Raw genomic sequence first — 21,954 nt, 5'->3', positions numbered from 1 at the left:
AAACAAGGCTGACATTAGTGCTGAGCTGCTGGCTGGTACAGGTTAGGGTTAGGGTCACAGAGGGAAAAAACGGTGACCCAACTTGCCTCTAAGATACACAAGTTCTGGAATCTGTCAGGCAAAAGCAGACGCAAAGCGTGGAACTGAGCAAGAAGGCCCTTTTTTAGTGGCGGGGGGGGGAGGACCTTCCTCAGAATCAGATGGGGTGTGTGTGCATCGCCGGCATCGATCCTCAAACATGCCTTCAGATGCTGGTGGGGGGGAAAAACTACATTAAAATGTGCATAAATATAGACAAAATACCGTACTTTTAAAAAAAAGGATCGCTAAAAGATGATTCAAATAGCTCACCCCACACGAAATGCAATTCAGGAGCCATGACCGAAAAAATGTGTTCGGAAATATCGCATATATATAAATAAGAAGACGGAGCAGGGATTATATGCGCCACAGCTTGAAAATGACCTCAGAAATCTCTGAGGGATTCAGAGGCAGACTGGGGAGCAGAGCACGGAGGGAACATCATTGGGGGGGGTGTTCAGAGGGATGGCGCATGATTACTGTACTTTCCCAAGTTTTGCTTGCTAGCCTGCCTCTGAATTCACATGCTGTCCCAGCTAGGTTCCCATCTTCCCTGCGCATGTGTCTACACAAACACATGGACGTTCTGTTGTTGGCACAACTCTGATTTTTTAAAAAAACTCCACTCTGCTCCCTCATCCCCGGAGAATCTCTTTCCTTTCCATGTGATACAAACAGCAACTCTGGACGCAAGCTTTTCCTCTCCTACCTTTCCTTCAGCTCCACCTGAAAACAGAAGATTTACAGGCTCCCCCGGGATGAGTTTTCGGATTTGGATTTGAACTAAAACAATTAATGCTAAAGAGTTTGAAAGGCGAGCACACCAGTTATAACCTCCAGTAATAACCAGGTTTAAAGAATGCCAGCCTCCAGATCTGCAAGAGAGGTGCTGATTTTTGGCTGCTCCTTCTCCAAATTTCCTTCTTTACTTTTGCAAGATAAAAAGGTACAAAGAATCATATTATGTCTGAAGTTGCAAGCAAAACAGAAAAAAAGCTTTTAAAACTCTCTTGCTCCCCCTTATCCCGCCACCCCCTTTCCTTGCTCTTGTGAGATTCTGCTCCTTCTTTACAGCTCTTCCCCCCTTATGTCTGCGAGACAGATGAATACAAAAGCTTCTTTAAAAAAAAAAGAATAACTAAAAAGTGCCTGAGGTATGAATCCTTTGGTATAGAACCAATTCCGCTTCTCTGTTCTACTCTAGAACAGGAGAAACTAGTTCACTGTGGAGGGTCATGATAAAATTAAATTGTCAGCCAGAGGATTTACTGCTGCATACTTATATACATTTTTTTTTAAAAAAATACTGCAGATAACCAATATATTTTGCATAATGTTTCCAAAAATATAAGCCGTATCCAAGTTAGAAACGGCTAGAGCATTGCACTTACGCTAAAGATATGAACCACAGATCAGATGAAAGCAAGAACTTCTGTAGCGCTGCTGTTTATGCATTGTTGAAAAAGAGGAGGCGAAATGCATTACTCTGAAAGGGGCACACACACTTTGATAAAAGCGGCATATGCTAATTTAAATGTGCATTGCATCTACCTTAGAGCCTGGAATCACAAACTCTTCATACTGGCCATTAAAAAAGAGGTCACAAGCATCTGAAATGTGGATTTGTTATTTCTTGGGCGGAGCCGTTGACCAACAAAGAAGTATGGAAGTTAATGAATAAAGGCAAAGGACGCACAACATAAAACTGCAACCATGTGGAATGCATCAGTCATGTAATGGAAAACAAAACAAAACAAAACAAAAGAGGTTGATACAACTGATCATCCAAGGTAAAATAAATAAGGGGACAGAAAGAAGGAGAACCGGTTGGATGAAGCAGCTTTAGAGATGGGTGAGCATGCAATACAACATGATGACTCTTTGGAAGTGGCCCATCCAAAGTCAGAAGAATACCTACGACGATGTCCAACCTCCAACAGGAGAGGGACCAGCAAGAAGACTAACAAAGAGGTCCAGATGTTCTTTTAGAAACCATTTCAAAAATGTCTCCATAGAGGAGAAGAGTATGAACAAGGTGCTCTCTGCTCAATGCTGCGTTCTGCTCTCCTGGTCCTACTGATGCACCCTCAGTTTGGTTCTGCCTCTCAAACAAGCCTGAAGAGAACTTCTTAGAGAGGTTCCCAACCTTGGGTCCCCAGATGTTCTTGGACTACAACTCCCAGAAATCCTGGCCAGCACAGCTGGCGGTGAAGGCACCTGGTGACATTTTAGCTCAAGAAGATCTGGAGAACCAAGGTTCTCAACCACTGTCTTAGAGGACACCCACAAACTGAGAAAACGCGAAACATTTCCACTTCCAAACACCCTTTCTTTTTCTTAAGGTTTGGTGGCAGTTACAGAAAACACGGCTGGATTCTTAGAGCACCAAGACCAATTTAAGAGACGGGCGACGTCTTAAAAGCGAGGAGGTTTTATTTGGTACCAGCCCTTGCGATCCCCCCCATTTCGTCGTCTGGATAGGGTCCCTTTTTGTCCGTGATGCTCTTCGGGACCGGTGGGTAGATTCAAGGGCAGGTGGCTAAGGAGAGGGAGAGCCAACAACATCCACTGTAGGCAGTGGCCACTAATTCGGGTTTCGTTCCCATCACTTTCCAGTGCAGAGACATCGCAGTGCGAGGAGAGCAGTTCGCACCAAACATGAAATGAAGGAGAGCGTGATTGTACTTGATTGTCTGGTGTGTGTGTGTGTGTGTGTGTGTGTGTGTGTGTGTATGTGGGGGGGGGGAGGAGGGAGACTGTGGCCTTCATCCTCCTTTCACCCCTTTGGCCAGCCACCGCTCCTTCCTGCCCGGTGCCCTGTGGCTCTCCTCCACTCTCCACCCTGCCTGCCTTCTCCCACTGCACAGATTTCTTCCCACAGAGAGGTGCCTCCTTCCCTCCGCCCTTCCAGCCGGCTTCAGACACCTGGGATGCGCAGGGAGAGGCTGTGCTCAGCCACCACGAGGCCTGGCAGAAGTGCCAGCTACCGACTGCAAACATGCCCTGGCTTGGTCCACCTCCAGTATAAATTATGTCAACCATGCAAGGTGGGAGGGGAGAGGAATGGGGAGGGGAAAGGGAGAGCCAGTGTTCCCTTTCGCACATGGCACGAGGCCGGGTGAAGAAGCCCGGGAAGAGGCCGACTGTCCACCCTCAAGTGATAACTGTGCACGCTTAAGAGCAGGCACTCTCACGACAGCTGGGTGGGGCTGGCATGGGTGATGAAAAAAGTGCCATCTAAATGGCAGTGGTGAGGTTGGGCAGAGGATCAGTTCAGAAACCGTCAACACATGCCTTTTAAAAGAAGAACGCCCAGAGCTCCCGAGCCAAGGGATTCTGGGAATTGTAGTCCACGAGGCAACTATGCCAACTCTTGAGAGCCCAAGCCGCTACTCAATGGCGGGAATCCAAAGCGACACCTTCCCCAATAAACGGCCCTTCAGCCTCTTTCTGGAGATATCCGGTACACCTAGGAAAGGTGTCCCTTTGTTGCCTGGGGTAACAGAAGCACCCAGAAGTGGCCCTGATGATGGGAATCGGGGTGAGATCCTGTCCCTATGGAGGTGGAAAGTAAAGACGAGAGGTAATGTCCTCTTATTGTCCAGAGGTTCAGTCCTTAGGTTCAGCTGAATACGCTCCCTCTGCCCCATAATTTATGCCAGCCGCATCTAATCCTGCCCTCCAAGGCAGGAGAGGCGTCTTGCCCGGCAATGCCTTATTATTCCTTGTCAAGAAGTGATGAGTTCTGCAATGTTATTAGTAAACAGATACATGCATATAATTAAAGAAACAGCTTAAGAGGCTCCGGTCTGATGAATGGATGTTTTAGACAAGCTTCTGGGTTGACTTGTTGAGTCAGCGTCTTTGGACAAAGCGTGTCTGTTTGGGACAGATCGCGTTCTCCATGGGGGGGGGAGGGACCAGGTTAGGCAGTACCTTCAGCTCCCCGATGCCTTCTCGTCATCCAGGCAGCAACAGGCAGATGATCTGTGGCTTGAGTTGTGCTTCATGTAGACCAGCAGCCCCCGTTCTGGGAGGAAGAGGATATGGCTACAGTCATTAGATTGGGAGCATCTCTGGTTACTGCCATGGTCTTTGTGTGGGACTGCCCTTGGAAACTGTACGGAAGCATCAGCACATCCAGGATGAACCAGAACATCTCTCTTCCTCACCACGTGAATGCCACACAACGTAGAGCACAACCCCCCTTGCAGCCGTTGCCTCCATGACATGATGCCCTGCAGAAGTTAACGAGCAATCGGATGAAATCGCAACATCTATTATTCAAGGGAAGCAAAAAGCTGAGGCAGGTGTTTTGAGAGAGATTAGCGTCAAACGCAGGGCATGCTGCCCTCCTTCCAAGCCAGGGCTGCACGGGAGCAAAACGAGGCGCTCGTCTCTGTTGCACTGACAAACCACGATGTGATTTCGGAACAGATTAGTAAGTAGGCAGACCCAGAGTAATTAGGTTACAGGCAGCTCTTCGGCACCTAGGAGGATCCACAGTGTGTGTAAGAATAGAACTGGCCTGAATCAAAAGGAGAGGAGGAGGAGGAAGAGGAAGAAAGAAGAAGGAGGGAATGGAATGAAAAGAAATGGAACGAAGACATACCAGATCCGCCCCCTGCAAATGCTACGTCTAAATTTATGCCCGTAGAGCTGGCTCCTCCTTCAATCCTAAATAGCACCCCTATTTAGAGGCATCAGAAGGTGCAATCAGACAGCAGCAGAGGCACACACCCAATTGCAGCAGAAAGGGTGACTTTAACAGGAGTGTGACCCTTTCAAGTGACCCTTCTGTCTGCTGGGGAACTGCTCCAGCCCAACCCCCCCCCCAAATGTAGAAGCCCCAACAGCAGGAGCAAAAAGATACAGTCGTGCCACGCTTTACGATTGCCCCATTTAACAACGAATCCACTTGACGGTGAGGTTTTTGCGATCGCTTTTGCAATCGCAAAACGATGATTTGAATGGGGTTTTCCTGCTTTGCGATGATTGGTTCCCTGCTTCAGGAACCGATTTTCGCTTTACGATGATCAAAACAGCTGATCATCGGGTTTTCAAAATGGCCACCGGGTGTACAAAATGGCTCCCCGCTGTGTTTAGGAGCCATTTTTTCCTTTACAGGCACCTGAAAATGGCCGCCCCTATGGAAGATCTTCTCTAGACTGTGAGTTTTCAGCCCATTGGAACTCATTGAGGGGTTTTCAATGCGTTTCAATGGGTTTTTTAGTTTTGTTTGACAACGTTTTCGCTCTACAGCGATTTCGCTGGAACGAATTAACATCGTCAAGCGAGGCACCACTGTACCACTTGAGCAGGGATCAGAATTACACCGGAACACATTTCCCCGTAGGTCATGTGATTAACGGGATCTAGATTGCACTGGGGCCACAAACTACGCACATTACAATCTCTTTCCCCATGTAATGACTCTGTAACTCTGGTGTACAGGCACATTCCCCCCCCCCATGAATTTTGTAAGAGCTGGAAGCCCTTGGCCTTCCAGAAGGCTGGGACTTGGGTGAGGCAAGGGAGCGCAAAGATACCCCTGGATTACACAAGGATGGCAAAACTCCTGGTTTGGTCCATGACTACTTGCTTTCTGACTTGACCCTTCAGTTTAGCACCTGTTCACATCACACCATCCATGGAATTGAAGCAGGGAATTTCAAATGCTGGCCACCATCCCAGGTGGGCACAAGAGAGAACTAGAACTTGGATTGCTATGTTAAGAACCAGTATACCTAAGTCAATGGCACAAGATGCTGCGTTTATAATTAGAAGTCGAAGGCCTGTTGGACCTCCAGAGTGAAGGACACATGGAGGTCCTGGACAAGTGACCAGGGAGGAGTTGGCAGGCCTGTAGCACCAATCAGCAAGACAAAATAGGACAGCTATTTGCATAACCTTCCATATGCTAATTTGATACCTACAGATGCAGAATCAGAAAGAGGGCAAGAAGAGGATGGTGTTTTGCATAGAATTGCTGAGGCTAATGGCATGCAGAGATGCAAAATTAGAAATAGTTTTTCTCATTGAAACAGAATGACGGTGCATCTCCCCCCTGTGGCAAAGAGTAGGGCCAGAACTGGGCTGCTGAGCCCTTCAAATAGAGGACCGTCTTCTCTTAAAAAGGACAAACCCACAGCCAGGGCACTTCCCCCACCAGCCATATGAAGGGAGCCAAAGGCAAAACGGGTAACAACCTGCCTCCCTCTCGCCCTGCCACCCTGATCTCCATTGAGCCACCCAGCCAGCCTCACCCACTGCAGCTGGTATTGATCGCTTTCCAAAAAAGAGACGCCCGATCGCAGGTCTGCCATGTCGCATCTTGTTGGGTGGCCTGGCTGTGACCAGACATGCAGGCGGCTCTGCACCTCTTCAGTCCCAGCGGAGACACACCTCTAACGCTCAGCACCCGCTTTGGCATCGGTGCCTCTTACGGGCCAGGTCTGCTCAGGCATGCACGGTGGGCCCTCCGCTTTAGCGTGACTGGTAAGGAACCCCTCCCGCTTCATCATCGCAGAGTGTTCAGGTGCCAGAAAGCAGCGGTTGAGGAAGGCTCAACATTTCTGTCACTTCGTGTTTCCTTTCGGCTGGGGTGGGGAAGAAGGGCCAGGGAATCCACAGGACGCAATGGGCTCCGTCTCTTTCAGCGGTGACCTGCAAAGCCTTGTGGGGAAGGATCCTTGCTTAGGCATCCTCTTGCTTTGCACAGCATCCCCATTCAAGCTGGGCAGAGGATGAAGAAAAGGTGGTGGAAGGCAACCTCTCACCGCAAGCCTCCCACCATCGAGAGAGCCCTCCCCAAACCACAGCACCCGACCGACAACATAAGTGATTCCAAGAGACAAAACCCAGCTTTGGCTCCTGTGGGTTGAAGGGCCTCTTTGTGCATCTCAGCCAAGGTGACAGTTCCCCATGATTTAAAAAAAAAAACCCACACAGACAACTGTACAGTTGTATCAGTTTGGGTGGGGATGTGGCATGTTTGGGCATGGTGTGGGGATGTCACACAGCCTTCCCTACCAGCTCATCGCGGCGTATCATTTTGTTCTGCCCGGTTGTGCTGTTTCATTCTGACAAAATGCCAGTTGTTGTCCAAGGCAGCTGCCGACTCCGTTGCTCCTCACCCGTCTTTTCACCTTCCGTTGCTCAAGTCACCAAACGCAGACTTTCCAGGTGGGTAGGTTTTTATGCTGTGGGGCTTTCCAGCTGTTGAAATGACATCTCCAATCAGGAGTACCTAAGTGATGGAAGCTTATCACGCCATACCGCCCCTTTGCTCGCCCAGCCCAGCTCCCTCTTCCTCCCTCTTGCACACCCAAACAAGCCTGTGCTTTCACAGTTTCTAGAAAGGCTCCTCAAAATCACCACCACCAACTAAGAACCTAAGAGACCTCTTCTTTTTGTTGAACGAGAGAAGGACCCGTTGACTCCGAGGATCTGCAGCTGAAAGCAGCCTGCCAGATGTAAGCCCTTGGCGAGGAGAGGATCGGGGCCAAGAGTTAGAGCACAATGTCTTGCATGAAAGATGTCCCATGTTTAATCTGGAGCGACTTCAAAAGAACCAGGAAAGACGCCTTTTTTTCTGAAACCCTGGATAGCCATAGCATGTAAGTATAAATAATAATGATCCAGATGGACACCAATTTTGAAGGAGGGTTTTGGTGTCGTCTGCTCTGGGTTTCAGTCTGACTGTTCAAGGAGCTATCCAGAGTGCTGAAAGCATTTTAAAGGGGAGAAAATTCAGTACCTTGGGTTGCTCCTGCAAATTTCAGACCAATGCCCAAAGTGGATTCACATTCCCCCTGTGAAATCAGGGTGAGCGGCCTTCCCTGATGGGATTTGAGGACGTGGCTTGTTAGACAATGCACTCATCCATTCATAAAGAAGGAATGGGGACCATTCATTGTCCTTTGTCTCCAAGATCAAATCAACATAGCATTGGATCCTGCTAGCTCTATTCTTCACCATGATGGTTCAGAAGCCTGTCCTGAGGACCATATAGATGTCTCCTGCACCCAGTGCACAGTTTTTCCCTAGTGTCCTTCTGAAAACTGTAGTGCGGCTTTCTCTTCTAGTGAAAACATCACATTACAAGGACAGGAGGCTGTTGGCTCATGTAGCTCAGGACTGACACAGCCGGTTGGAAGAGGTCCTCCAGGGTCTTTGTCAACCCCACCTGAAGATATCAGGGCCAGAACCTGGAATGTCCTGCATGCTCTCCCATGGAGCTGCAGTCCTGACGTCCCATTGCATGGCCACAATCCCTCACAGATGGCAACTGGGATGTTACTGAAGGCTTGTTAGGTGCAAGACTCCACCCTCTCTCCACCTACCAGGCACCGTTTCCTGGCCTTTTCTCTGCAGCCTTCATTCATCCTACAACAGCCTGTCCGTCAACAAAACAGCCATGCTTTAGTAGAGTGACTGCAATCACATCTTCTCACAAAACTTTATAATATTTAATGGAACGTCTCATCCCAGAACGGGTCTGAGTGTGCCTTTGACAGCAGAAGTCGCAACTTACGGCCTGGTTAGATAGCTAGGCGGGTGGCTAAGGCATGCTGGAACATATGTTTGCACAGAAAAGGAATCACTCCCAAATTGCAACCTTAACGCTGTTCCAAAGGTAACATAGGGACAATTTGCTGTTCTCCTGCTTGCTCATTCCGGTACGTATCCTGTAGGTCAGAGGTCACATTCGCATGTAACACTGCACCGTGGTTTAACCCAACACACATTAGCTATAGCAACCTCTGCACCTTCACAACCCCTATCAGTCTGTCTTCCTCCCACAGTATTAAATGTTTTGCTTCTACTACAGATTAGACACAGTTATCCTATTGTTTGGACCAGGAAACTGGTCCAACTGTGTAAGTGTAGATAGACCAGGAGAGAGGAAGGGCCAAAGAGATGGGGTGGGGGGGGAGAGAGAGAGACGTGTGCCTGTGTTTTTCAGAAACTTCCCTTCAGCAGGTTTCATCCTGTCACCCGGAATGCAGCACGAGGGGCCTCGACGGGATTGGGAAAGCACGCGGAGATAACGATCACCCTCCGATGAATCTAGACACTTCCTGCCACTCTGTGCACAACAGATGCCACAGGGCTCAGAGCCACCCTCCGAGGAGGAGCAGCCGGGGAGAGAGCGCTCAGCGCTGGAGAGCGAGCGAGTGAGGAGGTGGGGGGGGAGGGAGGGAGATGATTCACCTGGAAGCAGGCGGGCCAGCCCTTGCCAGATGTGGTGGAGACAGGCCGAGATCCATAGGCTAACACTGTCTCAATTATGCTGAGCATCTGCTTTCAGTCACGGGTGAAAAATCCAGGTACCGGCGCATGCCAGAAGTCTTTCAAGCATGGCCCACCAGTCAGCCTGGAGCTGAATGCGTCGATCCATCCACTCAGCAGATGTGTGTCACCACCGTCGGGTGTACAAGTCAAGGCTGGTCCGAAAACCACTCAACGGCGAGCGGGCGAGAGCACCCGGGTGTGTCAGTGACCGAATCCAGACGTTCAAGCACAGCCGCTAAATAGCACATTGTTGTCTGCAATTTTGGGGACTTCAGCAACCAGGGGGCTTGGCTGTCAGGCACACATCTGGTGGCGCATGGGGCGGGGGGCAGAAGGGGAGGGCAGGAATAGGAGTTATAGGTGTTCTGTCAACAGGAGAGGAAAATCCTTGGCCACCAACGGCCCATTTTCACAGCAGGCTTGCCGATTTCGAAAGCGTTGCTTGGCTTGGCTTGGCTTGGGGGAGTGGTCAAATAAAATGGACTTGTGAGTTCTCTGAATCTCTTAATCAGGTAAAGATAGAATTTGGGATTTCACATGAGGCAAAGAGAACAAAGCTGTTCATTGGGTAGTCTGCAGGCAAAAAGTTGGCTGGCCCATCCCCACGCCTGCAGAGCTGCAAGGTGAGAACACTTGACGTGCGCACCTGAATCATGTCTCTCCAACACGGACGTGCTTCCAGCTCTGACTACGGGTCTGAAAGTCCACCTACATCACATCCTTCCAACACCCAAGTGATATCAGCCCACATTCTGGATTATCTATAATGTCTGCTTTCACTTTGGAAAGGACCACAACGCAATAACTCTGCAGTGCAGACCTCCTTAAAGAAACGGCAGCTAAGCACAAAGTCTCCCAGTAACTGTGGAAGCATGGGGGTCAAATACTGGCTCCAACTCCCCCGTCAGTGGCCCTCCCGAGCCAAGGTCTCTGAGCCATCTGATCAAAACAAAAGCCCAGTTCTGGCCTGTCTCGCTCACTCCGAGCTTCCCTCCCTCTCGAGATACATGCGCAGGGTATGTTTACAGATCTACCGTGCCAGCCCCAGGACATTCCTTATCCTCTCAACTTGGGGGCAGAATTCCAAAAAACATCCTTGCTGAGACCATTTATTTCCACTGTACCGCCAGGTACTGGGTGGAACCACAAGGTAACAGTTGATCCCCTTCGCCTCCCATATGGAAGCTGTCAGTGTCAGCTAAGAAGGTGCCAGCAGCGTGAGCCAGCTCTGTCCGACTCCTTGGGAGTTCCCGCTGAAGCGCTTGCTTTTGTCTAACGGCCCTTTTGCAGACAAACGAGCACGCTCAGGAGCGGGCGCACACACTTTCCAAAACTCAGGAGATATACTTCTAGCAGCAGCAGCACAGGGGCGGCTCCATACAATCTGGGAAGAAGGAAAACGCAGAGCAGAGTTCCTTAGCCGTCCAGGTGAGACCCTGGGTCTGGTCTCAAGGACTTCCTCCATTTGTCCCTGGCCTCTGCCCTTAGAATTCAGACTGATGGAGGTGACCTACAAGGAAACTCTTCCTCCTCGTGGAATGCAGCCCTCTGCTCTTTCCGTTCCCCCTTTTAAAGGAGCTCTCTGCCTTTCGACCCCCTGAAATCCACTCCAGGCCGAGCGCAGCCTTCCTGAAGGGTCCTCATCCATTAAAAGCATCCGGGTCTTGGGAGCGATGGTGCTACCTGACAATGACACTCATTGTCCACAGAGACAATGCCCTCACCTTTTGGATGCTTTTGAGGGCCACATCTTCCACCTCAAGCCACCACGTCCCTAAATATCTTACTTACCCTGAAAGTCCTATTAGGGTCACTATAAGCTGGTTCGCCATGCCCCTGCGTTTCGCAGGAAAGCCTTTGGCGTATAAATTTCACTTGTTCTTTTAATCTCTCTCTCTTTTTTATTATTAATTATTTCCAATTGCTACAGCCTTGCATCATCCTGGTGCTTTTTGTGTGCCCTTTGTTTTTGCATTTCACATCACGCCATAAATTGGAGATATGTTTTGCATTGTTAAATAATTTACTTCCTTTGAGTTGCTCAGAACTCTGCGGAGACAAGTTGAGATGGAAATATTTTTCAAACAATATATACATAAATAAAATCCGCCTCGCCGCCAGCTCGGGCCCCAACCTCCCCCCTTCCAAACAGAATTGTTAAAAGAGAGACTCATAATTTCTAGTTGTGAGACTCTCCCTGTTTAGCTTTGCGAGATGGCGAACCAAGTTCTGAGAAGGAGGATCATGGCACGAAGATAGAATTGCCTATATCTGAGTTGCAGGGGCTCTGATTTGCCAGATGTTCGGTCTTACCATGGCCATATAATCCCTAGCCATCAGCCTTATTGAGTAGGGCTGCTGAGAAGAGATGGGAACAAAACAGAAAAATTGGGGGAAAACAAAGGGTTTCCCTGCATTTTTCCCCACAGCCATTTTTTGTTTTTCCCTGAAAAATTTTTTTTTGGGGGGGGGAATGGAGTATGGAAAACGTTCCGTATCCTATGAAGACCTTAATGAAAGACTTCTGAGATGTTAAGTATTTAAGTTCTCTCTAAAGATGTAACATTTCCAAAATATTCCATTTTCCCCCCTGAAAACCCCCCACCCCATGTTCCCCCCCCTGTTTTTTTTCCAGGAGGAAATGGAAATTTTCAGAAATGTTACGTCTGTCCTGTTGAGAGATGTAGGCAAAAGCATGTCAACGGGCGAACGCTTCTTGGTTGGTTTCTCGTCAGCATCATAATAACCAAGTGGAGACACGGACAACGGAGAAAGGTAGCCGTGAAGACAGAAAGCATGTTTCTTTGAATGGCAGCTTCTGGTGGGGCTGGGTTGTGGAGTGTATCCGACGGCGAAGGCCTTCAGAAGGATTTTGAGGTTCCCCCCCCCCGGTGTGAGCTCCTCTCAAGCTGGGTCTGGCGTTTCAGATCAAACAAGGGCCGTCTTGTCGGAAAGATGTGTAAGCTGTCATGGAGGAGTAAACATGCCGTGATGGACGACGTGTTCCCCAACAGCTCTGTAACCCAGAACAGAGGCCAGATCCTATCAACGAATTCCGAACCGGAGAAAGCAGCGCCGGAATAAAATCACTGGCAATTTCTTCCTCTCTCTTAGCGCTTTCTTCTCCAGCACTCCCATTGGAGTCCGGGCAAAATAAGGGTGTTAAAGACGGCTGCTGCCCCCCCCCCCCAGTCTAGAGAGAGGCCTAGAAGCGGATTTGTCCACAAAAGCTTGCATTAAAATAGAATGGTTTGTCTTTTGTCTTATTTGTTTTGTTGTTTTGCTTCTTTGGATTTTGCCTGATTCGGTAAAGAGGGTGTTACATTGCAGAATGAATCGGACATGCACGACAGGGATAATGTCTGCCAATTCCCATTTACAGGTAATTTCAGATCTGATGAAAAATCACAACATCAAGTTTCTAGTCCTTATGCGTGAGTAGGTACTTTGGGAAAGCATGTGGCTAATGGCTGCTGGAACATCAGAGGTGTTTCCAAGCCGCAACATCCTGTCTTTGTCCCATGTCCCAAGCGTTCTACCTTTTGTGCATTTTATGATGACTTAAGTCTTTATTCGTTCAATTTCGTACTTCTGCGTTTCAGTCACCCTCTCATTCCGAGTTCTCAGCGTCCTGTTTTAAATCTACTTTTCGAAGGCTTCTTTTGAAATAGTAGCCTGGGTTAAAAAAAACAAAACTCCACGGTCCCACGCAATGCAAGAAGAACTGAGAGCACAAGAGATCACGCCATGTCCATGCTCAACGCAAGATCAACGTTTCTGCTACGCCTTACATGCTTCACGGTAAAAAAAAGTGGCCCTGGACCATCTCTGTCGCAGCTTATTGCTGGGTTGTGAACTTTTGTACATTTTTGGTGACCCAGTAAACCTATTCCACGACCCAGAATTTCTATTATGGCAACCCAACGGCCCAGGCAAGGGAACACGTAACTCCCTTTGCTCGGATGATCCCCTGAGGCGCAGCTGCTTCGTGTCACTCCTACCTCTTCGTCCTCTGCATTCCTGGGTGGGAAGGAGTAGCCCCATTCCAGCAGCCGTGGAGGGGAGTCAACGCAAACAGTCCTATCACCTCCTACGGACTCCCCCCTGCTCTTGCTTTTGACTCACGCTTACTATTTATCTCCCTCTGAATGATGACCATTTCTCCATCTCTCTCTCTCTGCTGCTCTTGGTCCTTCTCCCAGCCGAAGTTCCTTCCACATCGTTCTTGTGACTTTTCTTTGAAAGAACAGTATTCAGTCCATCGACACATTTCTGCAGATTTCCCTTCCTATTCATGTCTTTGTTCGCATTGTTACGCTAACACAGGTGCCTGCCGACGGACTTCCCTTACTTGTTGCATTTGGGAGCACGCAAGGTTGGATTTGTATTTCCAAACCATGCAGGAACGTCTCGGAGTGATTCCCCCCAATCCCCACGTTTGCACACTTGAGCATCATGTTGCCAATTTCTGAGAAGCACAAAGAGTGTGGGATGAGGGGGACCTAGTTGGCTAAATGGACCAACAGTTTTGATTTTGGATTGTCATACAATCATAGAATAATTGAGTCGAACGAAGCCTATAAGGCCATTGAGTCCACACACACCCCGCTCAAGGCAGGTATCCAAACCAAAGTACTGTATACCTGACAGACAGTTACCTAAATTTCTCTTGAACGCCTCCAGCGTTGGAGCGCTCACCGCCTCCTGAGGCCATGGGTTCCGTTGTGGTACTGCTCTAACAGTTAAGAAGTTTTTCCTGATACTCAGCCAAAATCTGGCTTCCTGTAGCTTGCGTGCCTTGTGATGTGTCCTGCCCTCGGGGTGATCAAGAACAGATCCTGCCCCTCCTCTGTAAGAATATCTTTCAAGTCTTTGAAGAGTGCTCCGTATCTTCTTTTCTTAATAGCAGCCCTGAACAACATTTTTCTCTTGCACCCTTCCAAATGTTTTTTCTTTTCCTTCTCCAGCCCACACATTCTTCTATTTCCTCAACTGCTTCTCCCCTGCTTAGATCACCTTCCTTCATGCCCCAGAGCCACACTGGGGTCTCCCTGCACCTCTCACACTGGCGTGAAAGGCTACAAAAAGTGGTGATGGGCAGCCGGAACAGGGCTTCTTGTTTGCAAACATCTGGAACAGGGTTAAAGAAGAAGGGAAATAACATCTGATCGGCTGGAAATCCAGGAAATATCAGCGGGGGGGGGGAGAAGAGAAATTAAATATAGAAGATGATGCCAGCATATGCCTTCTGTGTCCAGGTTGATCTTGCTCGAGGTTGGGTACTTAGGAATCTGAGAAGAGGCAGTGGGAGAGCGGCAAATTAAAAACAAGCTAGCAATTCAAATTGCTAGACCCTGATGTTGGGAAAGTGTGAAGGCAAGAGGAGAAGGGGACGACAGAGGATGAGATGGATGGACAGTGTCATCAAAGCGACCAACATGACTTTGACCCAACTCCAGGAGGCAGTGGAAGACAGGACGGCCTGGCGTGCTCTGGTCCATGGGGTCATGAAGAGTCGGACACGAATTAATGACTAAACAACAACAACAAGCAATTCTAATTGGGGGAGGGAAAAATACACCGGGCGAGTAAGAGGAGGACAACATTATTTTTGGGTAAGCTACACTACTTTGTCACTTTAATAATTTCCAGTTTCATGTGCCTATACCAAAACCTTTTAATGTGCCTTTTGAACACAGACACACAGAGAGCCTATGCCTGGCCCCCAAGCTGCCTATCAATGCCCCGACTTGCCTCAGCTCACACGGGATTTCCGTCAGAAAATGCCCAGAGTCACTTTTGGGTGTTGGTGCAACGGAAACGCCATTGGAGTTGTATCCCTGTTGTTACAAAACAGCAGACCATGTTTTGTTGACCCAGGGTAGGCGGAAAGGGAACGAAAGATTCCCAAAAGGGGCAACTGCATGGCAGCAAAATGGACAAAACATCCTGAGGCAGCCTCCAGATTTGTGGATGGTACTTGACGACCCAGAATTTCAGAGGTACGGATATCAGAAATACACATGGTTCCAGGAGAAGGATGGAGATAGTGGGTTCAGAAGGAAATATGATACCGAAGAATTGGCAGGGACTATTATATTATTAATCCTGCCACCCATTGTTGATCACACAAACTTCTAATGCCTGTCCATTCAAAAGTTAATTCAGCTGAATTCAACAGGCTTCCACTGGTTCAGCAGCTCTTGCCAGTTCGTCCTTTAGATCACTGGTTCTTAACCTTGGGTTACTCAGGAGTTTTGGACTGCAACTCCCAGAAGCCTTCACCACCAGCTGTCCTGGCTGGGGTTTCTGGGAGTTGCAGTTCAAAAACATCCGAGTAACAAAGGTTAAGAACCACTGCTTTAGATGAGCAGGGCTTGGGCAGTGCCCTGCCCCGCCTCCTCTGACAGGCAACCACTCAGAGGCAGCGCCCTGGCTCCCCTGCCCCACCGCCTCCAGGTGCTGCCTCTGAGTGGGTGCCCGCCCCAGGAGGCGGGGCTGGGAAGTGCCAAGCACCTGTTTGGTTGTCGAACGAACCGGCGCGAACTGCCAAATCGGCAGTTCATGCCCATCTCTTGCTCCCTTCCAATAACAGCAGCCCTGTGAGGTAGAGGAGACTCAGAGGATGCTGATTGGCATGGTCTCTTGGTGTGGGCCAGGCTGACTGCCTTCTTTTTGGGCAAGGCCCTGTTACCTTTAGCAGCTTAACAAAAAAAAAATCTTCATTTTCCAGATTAAATGAAAGGTCTACTTGTCGATACATGGTCTGAGTTGTTTATTTTCACACCAGCCGTCATGACTACCTCCATTTCCCCCTCAATACTTGTCTGAACTCAGGTTCTGCTTGCCAAAGATTGACACCAACTGGTGCACATGAGTTCATTTTTCACGCATGCACAATTGGATAGCTTGCATCTCTCGATGTCACTGTAGGCTAGTAGATCAAGTCCGCTGTGAGGTTTTAGGAGATCCCCCCGGATCTAGCCTACAAATCAGGTCTCTTCTTGGATTTCCAACTTCCAGCCCTTCTACAGGGGAAACAATAAGGTAGCCTCTCATCAACCACAACTATCCTATGTGGACGGGGGGGGGGGGGGGAGTGAAAAAATTTCCCAGAACCCAAATCTTAAAGTTATAGTCCAAAAAAAAAAAAAAAGTAACTTTAGCTGACTCCCAGCGGCACCACCACCCTTTAAGGCAGGCCTTGTTTAGAACTGAAATCTTAAACACACCTATTTGGGAGAAAGGCTTGTTGAAACACCTTCCAAATAAATGTCCTTAGGACCAGCCCGGCCAATTTTTTGGTCTATGCTGGCCAGGAATGGTGGGTGTCCTTATTCAAGCCATCTGAAAAGAGGCCATTTTCCAGCATCTTGACCTCCTTCCTGGGTTTAATCATTCTGCTCCCTCGAATCCAGGAAAGGATTGTCATAGTTTAAGAAAGTCTTTTGAAAGCAGGGAAAGGTAGACCAAACGAACAACACACACACACAAAATCAATAGTCCTCCAGTCCAGCATTAGGTAGCAGGATCACATAAACGGTCCCGTGGCTTTTTACATTAAAGTTTCAGCAGGCTTGAATACGACAGTACTATCCTCCCTAGTTCTGAAAGGAAGACGTGGTGCTGAGAAGATATTGGAATAAATATTTCCTCCCTGTGACTACACGAGAAACAAAGGACGACATTTTCATTCACGGGTGACTTTAAACATGGGAGTTGAAAAGCCACCGGCCTCGATCGTGGCCTCTCCCTGGCTGACCTCCATCTGCCATTTCAGGGGGGCATGAAAAAGCTCATGACATCACAAGGGGGTGCCTGAGCGCACCTGTTTTCCTTTTCCCTCCCCTTCCCCTTTCCTTTCATGCTGTGCCCTTTTTAAAGCTGTAAACCGAAAAGGAACATCAGCTCAAATTTTGTGATATCTAATAACCAGAACGGCGGGAACTAGCTGTTTCTAGTTGAGCGTGAACTGCGTGGCAAATCTGGGTTCGCCTTTTGGAATGTGTGGAACGGCGGCGTCCTGTCATTCAGGAGCACTTGTCCAGAGTCATCTCCCATCATCTGCAGTGGGTTCCAGCCTCAGGTCATACCTCCATCAAATTGCCCATTGTCCTGAAGCACCACACACAGATGTGTATCAATAGCGAGGCCCTCATCACCTCCCAAATTCTTCCCTGTTCTAAACATCCAGATAATATATTCATTTTTAAAATTATTATTCCCCTCCCCCCCCGAAAAAAGGAGGCACTAGCTCATTGCCAGGACGTTCTCCAGCCTCGAAGGCGGGACAGCCACACTATCCTCCTTAGCTATTAAATCATCATTGTCGTGTTTTCCATATTTCGCGTTTGAGCTACAGCCCGTTTCCACATCGCCTGCCCCATGACATTAGCAGCCCCGGCGAGGGGGGTGGGTGGAGAGAAGATAAATCAAGAGGCAGGACGGCTCCCTTGCAGAGGCTGGTACAGATGTGGGATCTGCCACTGCCCACACCCAGAACTCTGGCCAGATGTCTCCTCCAGGGTTGTGAAATTAACCCTTTCCTGAGCTGAAAAAACCCTCCTTGGTCTCTGTATGTCGTTGTTGTTGTTTTAAACTAAATAAACACTTGTTCTCTCCCTGATGGGGCTCCTTGGCGGCGCTGGCTAGATTCTCCACTTCCCACTTAATCTGCTTCTCTTGCAGGGTTCACCATCTCTGAAGGAGGATGTTTGTGTTAGGGTTTTTAACAGCAACATAAGAGAAGGTAAAACAAACAAACAGAACAACAATCTAGTAACTCTAGGGGACGGACCTGTGGATACAGGGGCTTATTTTTGCTCAGTTTCATGATGTTTAGGAGGACTGAGCTCTGAATAAATACCTACAGGAACAATGGGAAAGGTGTGATCCTCAAGATAGTCATCTCAGAACAGCAGAGTTGGAAGGGATTCCGCGGATCATGAAGTCCGGTCCCCATCAGGGAGGCACCGTGGGGGGGGGGGGAGGGGGAGAATTGAACTCCCAACCTTTGGCTCCACAGACGGAGAATTAAACCGATGTGGTTCGAATACAGTTCCTCTTTATTCATCCTTCACGGTTGGCCATGATGACTTGGGTGGGAGGGAATGGAAGCCCAGCAAAGTTTGGGCAAAGTCCTGCCTTGCCACTTTGACTAACGAGTTCCTTAATGCTATAACCCTCAGCCTTACTGCCTTGGCTGGATTTGTCCACCACCAGGATTTCTGTTGCTGGCTGAATTCCTGTTGTGAGAGCAGGCCCATTGAATCAGTGGGGAGTTGGTTAGTTAGTTGCTTTGTGAGTTCCACTGATTCAATGGGTCTCCTCTAGTTATGGCTTACTACACTAAGCAACAGCATTTGAGCCTCTGTCTCAGGTCATGCATAAATGATCCTTTTTCACTGAATAATCACTGTTTACTTCTATGGGTGCATAACTTTTCAGTTCTGCTTTCTTCCATATCTGAATTTTGGCAGCATTTTCAGGATTTTAAAACCCTACCACTGACACAGGCAAAATTCAGTAGGGGGCATCCTTCTATACAGAGGTTAAACTAGACAACACACTTAACATGTTTTTACAAACAGTGTTCCTCCAATGAATTAAAGCCGTCTGCTTGTCATAAGACACCCTTTTCCTCAATGACGTATCTTGCATTAAGCGTGCCTGGTTTTCTGATTGGTCAGTAGAAGTCGGATTGGCCAGAAAGGTATCTCTGGGGAAACCCTGTCGGAAGAGGGCAGTGCCAGAAATGCAGTCAAACCCAGATTCAAACAGACGTTGGTAAACTGTCATGTAAAACTGAACAAACCCATTCTCTGACCCCTGCCTCCTTTATCCCTTTGGTAACGGGGCTGGGCTTCCTTGGAACAGAATGGGTTCTAAAGGTAAAGGTAAAGGTTCCCCTTGACAATTTTTGTCCAGTCGTGTCCGACTCTAGGGGGTGGCGCTCATCCCCGTTTCCAAGCCATAGAGCCAGCGTTTGTCCGAAGACAATCTTTCCATGGTCACATGGCCAGTGTGATTTAGACATGGAACGCTGTTTACCTTCCCACCGAGATGGTACCTATTTATCTACTCGCATTTGCATGCTTTCGAACCGCTAGGTTGGCGGGAGCTGGGACAAGCGACGGGCACTCACTCCGTCGCGTGGATTCGATCTTACGACTGCTTGGTCTTCTGACCCTGCAGCACAGGCTTCTGCGGTTTAGCCCACAGCGCCACAGTGCTTGAAAAATGTAGAGCAATGCCTGCTGGATGTGCCACAAGCAGTGCCCGTTGCTTCTCTTTTTAAAGTAATCAACCACTGGTTATTTCAGATCACAAAGTTATACTCTGATGCGGGATCAGTAAATTCTGTCTTTTGCTGGCTGTAGCCAGAAGCTTTGATAGCTGTGCCAGGCTGGGCTTCCTTCCAGAACATAATGTGTTTAGCAAAAAAAATTCCTTCAGGAGATAAGGCAGGATACCCAGTTTCCACATATTCACCATACAGACCTGGCGGTCCCCGTGTGTTTGGTGATATAGAACATTACCAAATGTTTCTTTTTTTATTCCCATATTCACCACTCTTTAGTCTGCAGTGAGAGAAGGGCAGAGGTTTCACCCTTCCTCCAGATGCTAGAAGTGCCTCCCTATGAACAGGTAATATGTTGTGTGGTTTGTGATGCACTCTGTGTATAATGCTCTCAGTTGATGTCAAATGACTTAAGCAGCTGTTGCACCCTAAAGAACAAACTGTCTGTCCAAAGGTGATCACCCCTCGCCTGCAGATAAACGACCTGGCACGGCACGGACCGCTTGTCTCTCTCCACTCCCATCAGCGTTTTCCTCTCTTGTCATGGAAAAAAATGCGGACAGGCCAGAACCTCACAGCATTTAGAACGCTAGTCCATTCAACCTTAGAAATGTCTAGGCCATCTTGCTTCTCCAGATGTTTTGGCCTTCAGATCTCCAGCTGACTTAGGCAAAGGTCAACTTTAGGTTTGTTTCTGAGGACCGGAAGGGGGTTTGTAGCTATAGATGGCTATTGCCATCAAGTCTGTAATCTCTTCTGCTCTAATGGAAGACAACAACCCTTCGAAGTGGCCAGGAGAGTCATCCACCAAAGCACAGAGCCAGTGAAAGTGTGCCATTAGAGCAAGCTTTTCTTCTGGAGGTAAGTAGGGCTGGTTTTTGTGTGTGAAAAGACACAGTGTTGGTTTGCTTTTGAGTTTCTAGGAAAGTTCTCAAAGAGAGAACATGAAATGTGAAATCCAGGGTGAAAAGAAAGCAAAAGAAAGGAGGGGAAACCCTTAAAACAGGATCAAACAGAGCCGTATCCACTTGACTAAAATATCATTCCCCCCCCGCCCCCCGTTGGCATGAGCTTTGAATACACAGCACCTTTGGGGTCTATTGTATTGGCAGGGGAAAAAAAAATCAGTGGAAGTGGAACTAAAGCTGCCCACCTGCATTTGTCACACAAACACACACAGAGAGGCTGCAATTTGGTGGAGCGGTTTCTCCCTCCCCGGCAGGCTGGCCTGGCGCTCAAGAGAGGGTGTCTTCATTGGCACTGGCAAAACCCCAGAACTGATAAAGGAACAGGGCCACCCTCCCTTGCACCGCCCTCTTTCTGGCTCCCCTCCCTGTTAAAATGTGAAATGCCATGTCTTTCATTGATGGATCTTCTTCTTCTCTTTTATTTTGGAGGAATTTGCCCCAGGCTTCTGGGGAAGTGGCTTTCTCTGGCCTGGTGTTCCAGCCGGGGTGGGGAGCTGTAGTCCTCCCCCCAAAAAGGGTCCCTTTCTCCAGTCCCGGACCTCCCCAAGCATCTGTTCCTCCCTCTTTCCAGGATCTGCAATCAAAGCAACACCCCCCCCCCCAGGACAACTCTCTTTGCTGGAGTTAAGAGAGAGAGAGAGAGAGAGAGAGAGAGAGAGAGGTTGCAGTTTCTTCTGTCCTGGGGCTTTCCAGCGGCTGACATAACCCCACAGGGAATGCAATCCAGGAGACATCACCAAAAATGTGTTCGGAAATGCCCCATATGTATATATAAATACGATCCCGAAGACAGAGCAGGGATCATTGGTGCCACCGCTTGAAAATGGACTCAGAAACCTCTGAGAGTACAGAGAGAACGTGCCCTAACTCTAAGGCACAATAAAGGACCTCTTTTGGGTGAAAAAGCAAGCAAACAAGCAAGACAGGCTGAAAAGACAAAAGGCACAATTTAGCCACTCTCTGCTGTTACACCGGGAGAAACGAAAGCTCCTAAAGTTTTTGCAAGGAAGAATGCACAGCATACCCTTGAGCTGAAAAATCCCAATTAGAAGCAAGGAAAGTACTCACCACCACCTTCTCGGGTCCAGCCATCGGGAGAAGGACTTTCGCCGGTGTCCGAGCCACCCTCTGGCCCCTGGCCGGCTCGGTTTATAAACCCTCGGAGTTTCTCCTACCTGTGTTTGGTGGCTGTTCAGCTAGGAAGGAGAGAAGAGCCCCCCCCCCCGAAGTGCCACACGGCCTGCTTTGTCCTTTCTCCAGGTGTGACCAGTCAGTCCCCCTTCTCAGACTCATCTCACCTGTGACCTT

At 48.7% G+C, this 21,954-nt stretch overlaps 1 protein-coding gene across 1 annotated transcript in view; it reads right to left on the bottom strand.

Moving 5' to 3' along the window:
* The window catches only part of BNC1 (basonuclin zinc finger protein 1), a 51,386-nt gene extending 29,534 nt beyond the window's left edge, over positions 1-21,852 (bottom strand). Inside the window, exon 1 of the mRNA XM_020790034.3 lies at positions 21,715-21,852. Within this exon, the coding sequence (XP_020645693.3) occupies positions 21,715-21,738 (24 nt within the window). The 5' untranslated portion in view covers positions 21,739-21,852. The remainder of the gene's footprint in view (positions 1-21,714) is intronic.
* Between the last annotated feature and the right edge of the window lie 102 nt (positions 21,853-21,954).

The sequence above is a fragment of the Pogona vitticeps genome, chromosome 12 (assembly GCF_051106095.1).
Source record: "Pogona vitticeps strain Pit_001003342236 chromosome 12, PviZW2.1, whole genome shotgun sequence".
Taxonomy (NCBI): Eukaryota; Metazoa; Chordata; class Lepidosauria; order Squamata; family Agamidae; genus Pogona; species Pogona vitticeps.
This window is presented reverse-complemented; position numbering and strand designations above follow the sequence as displayed.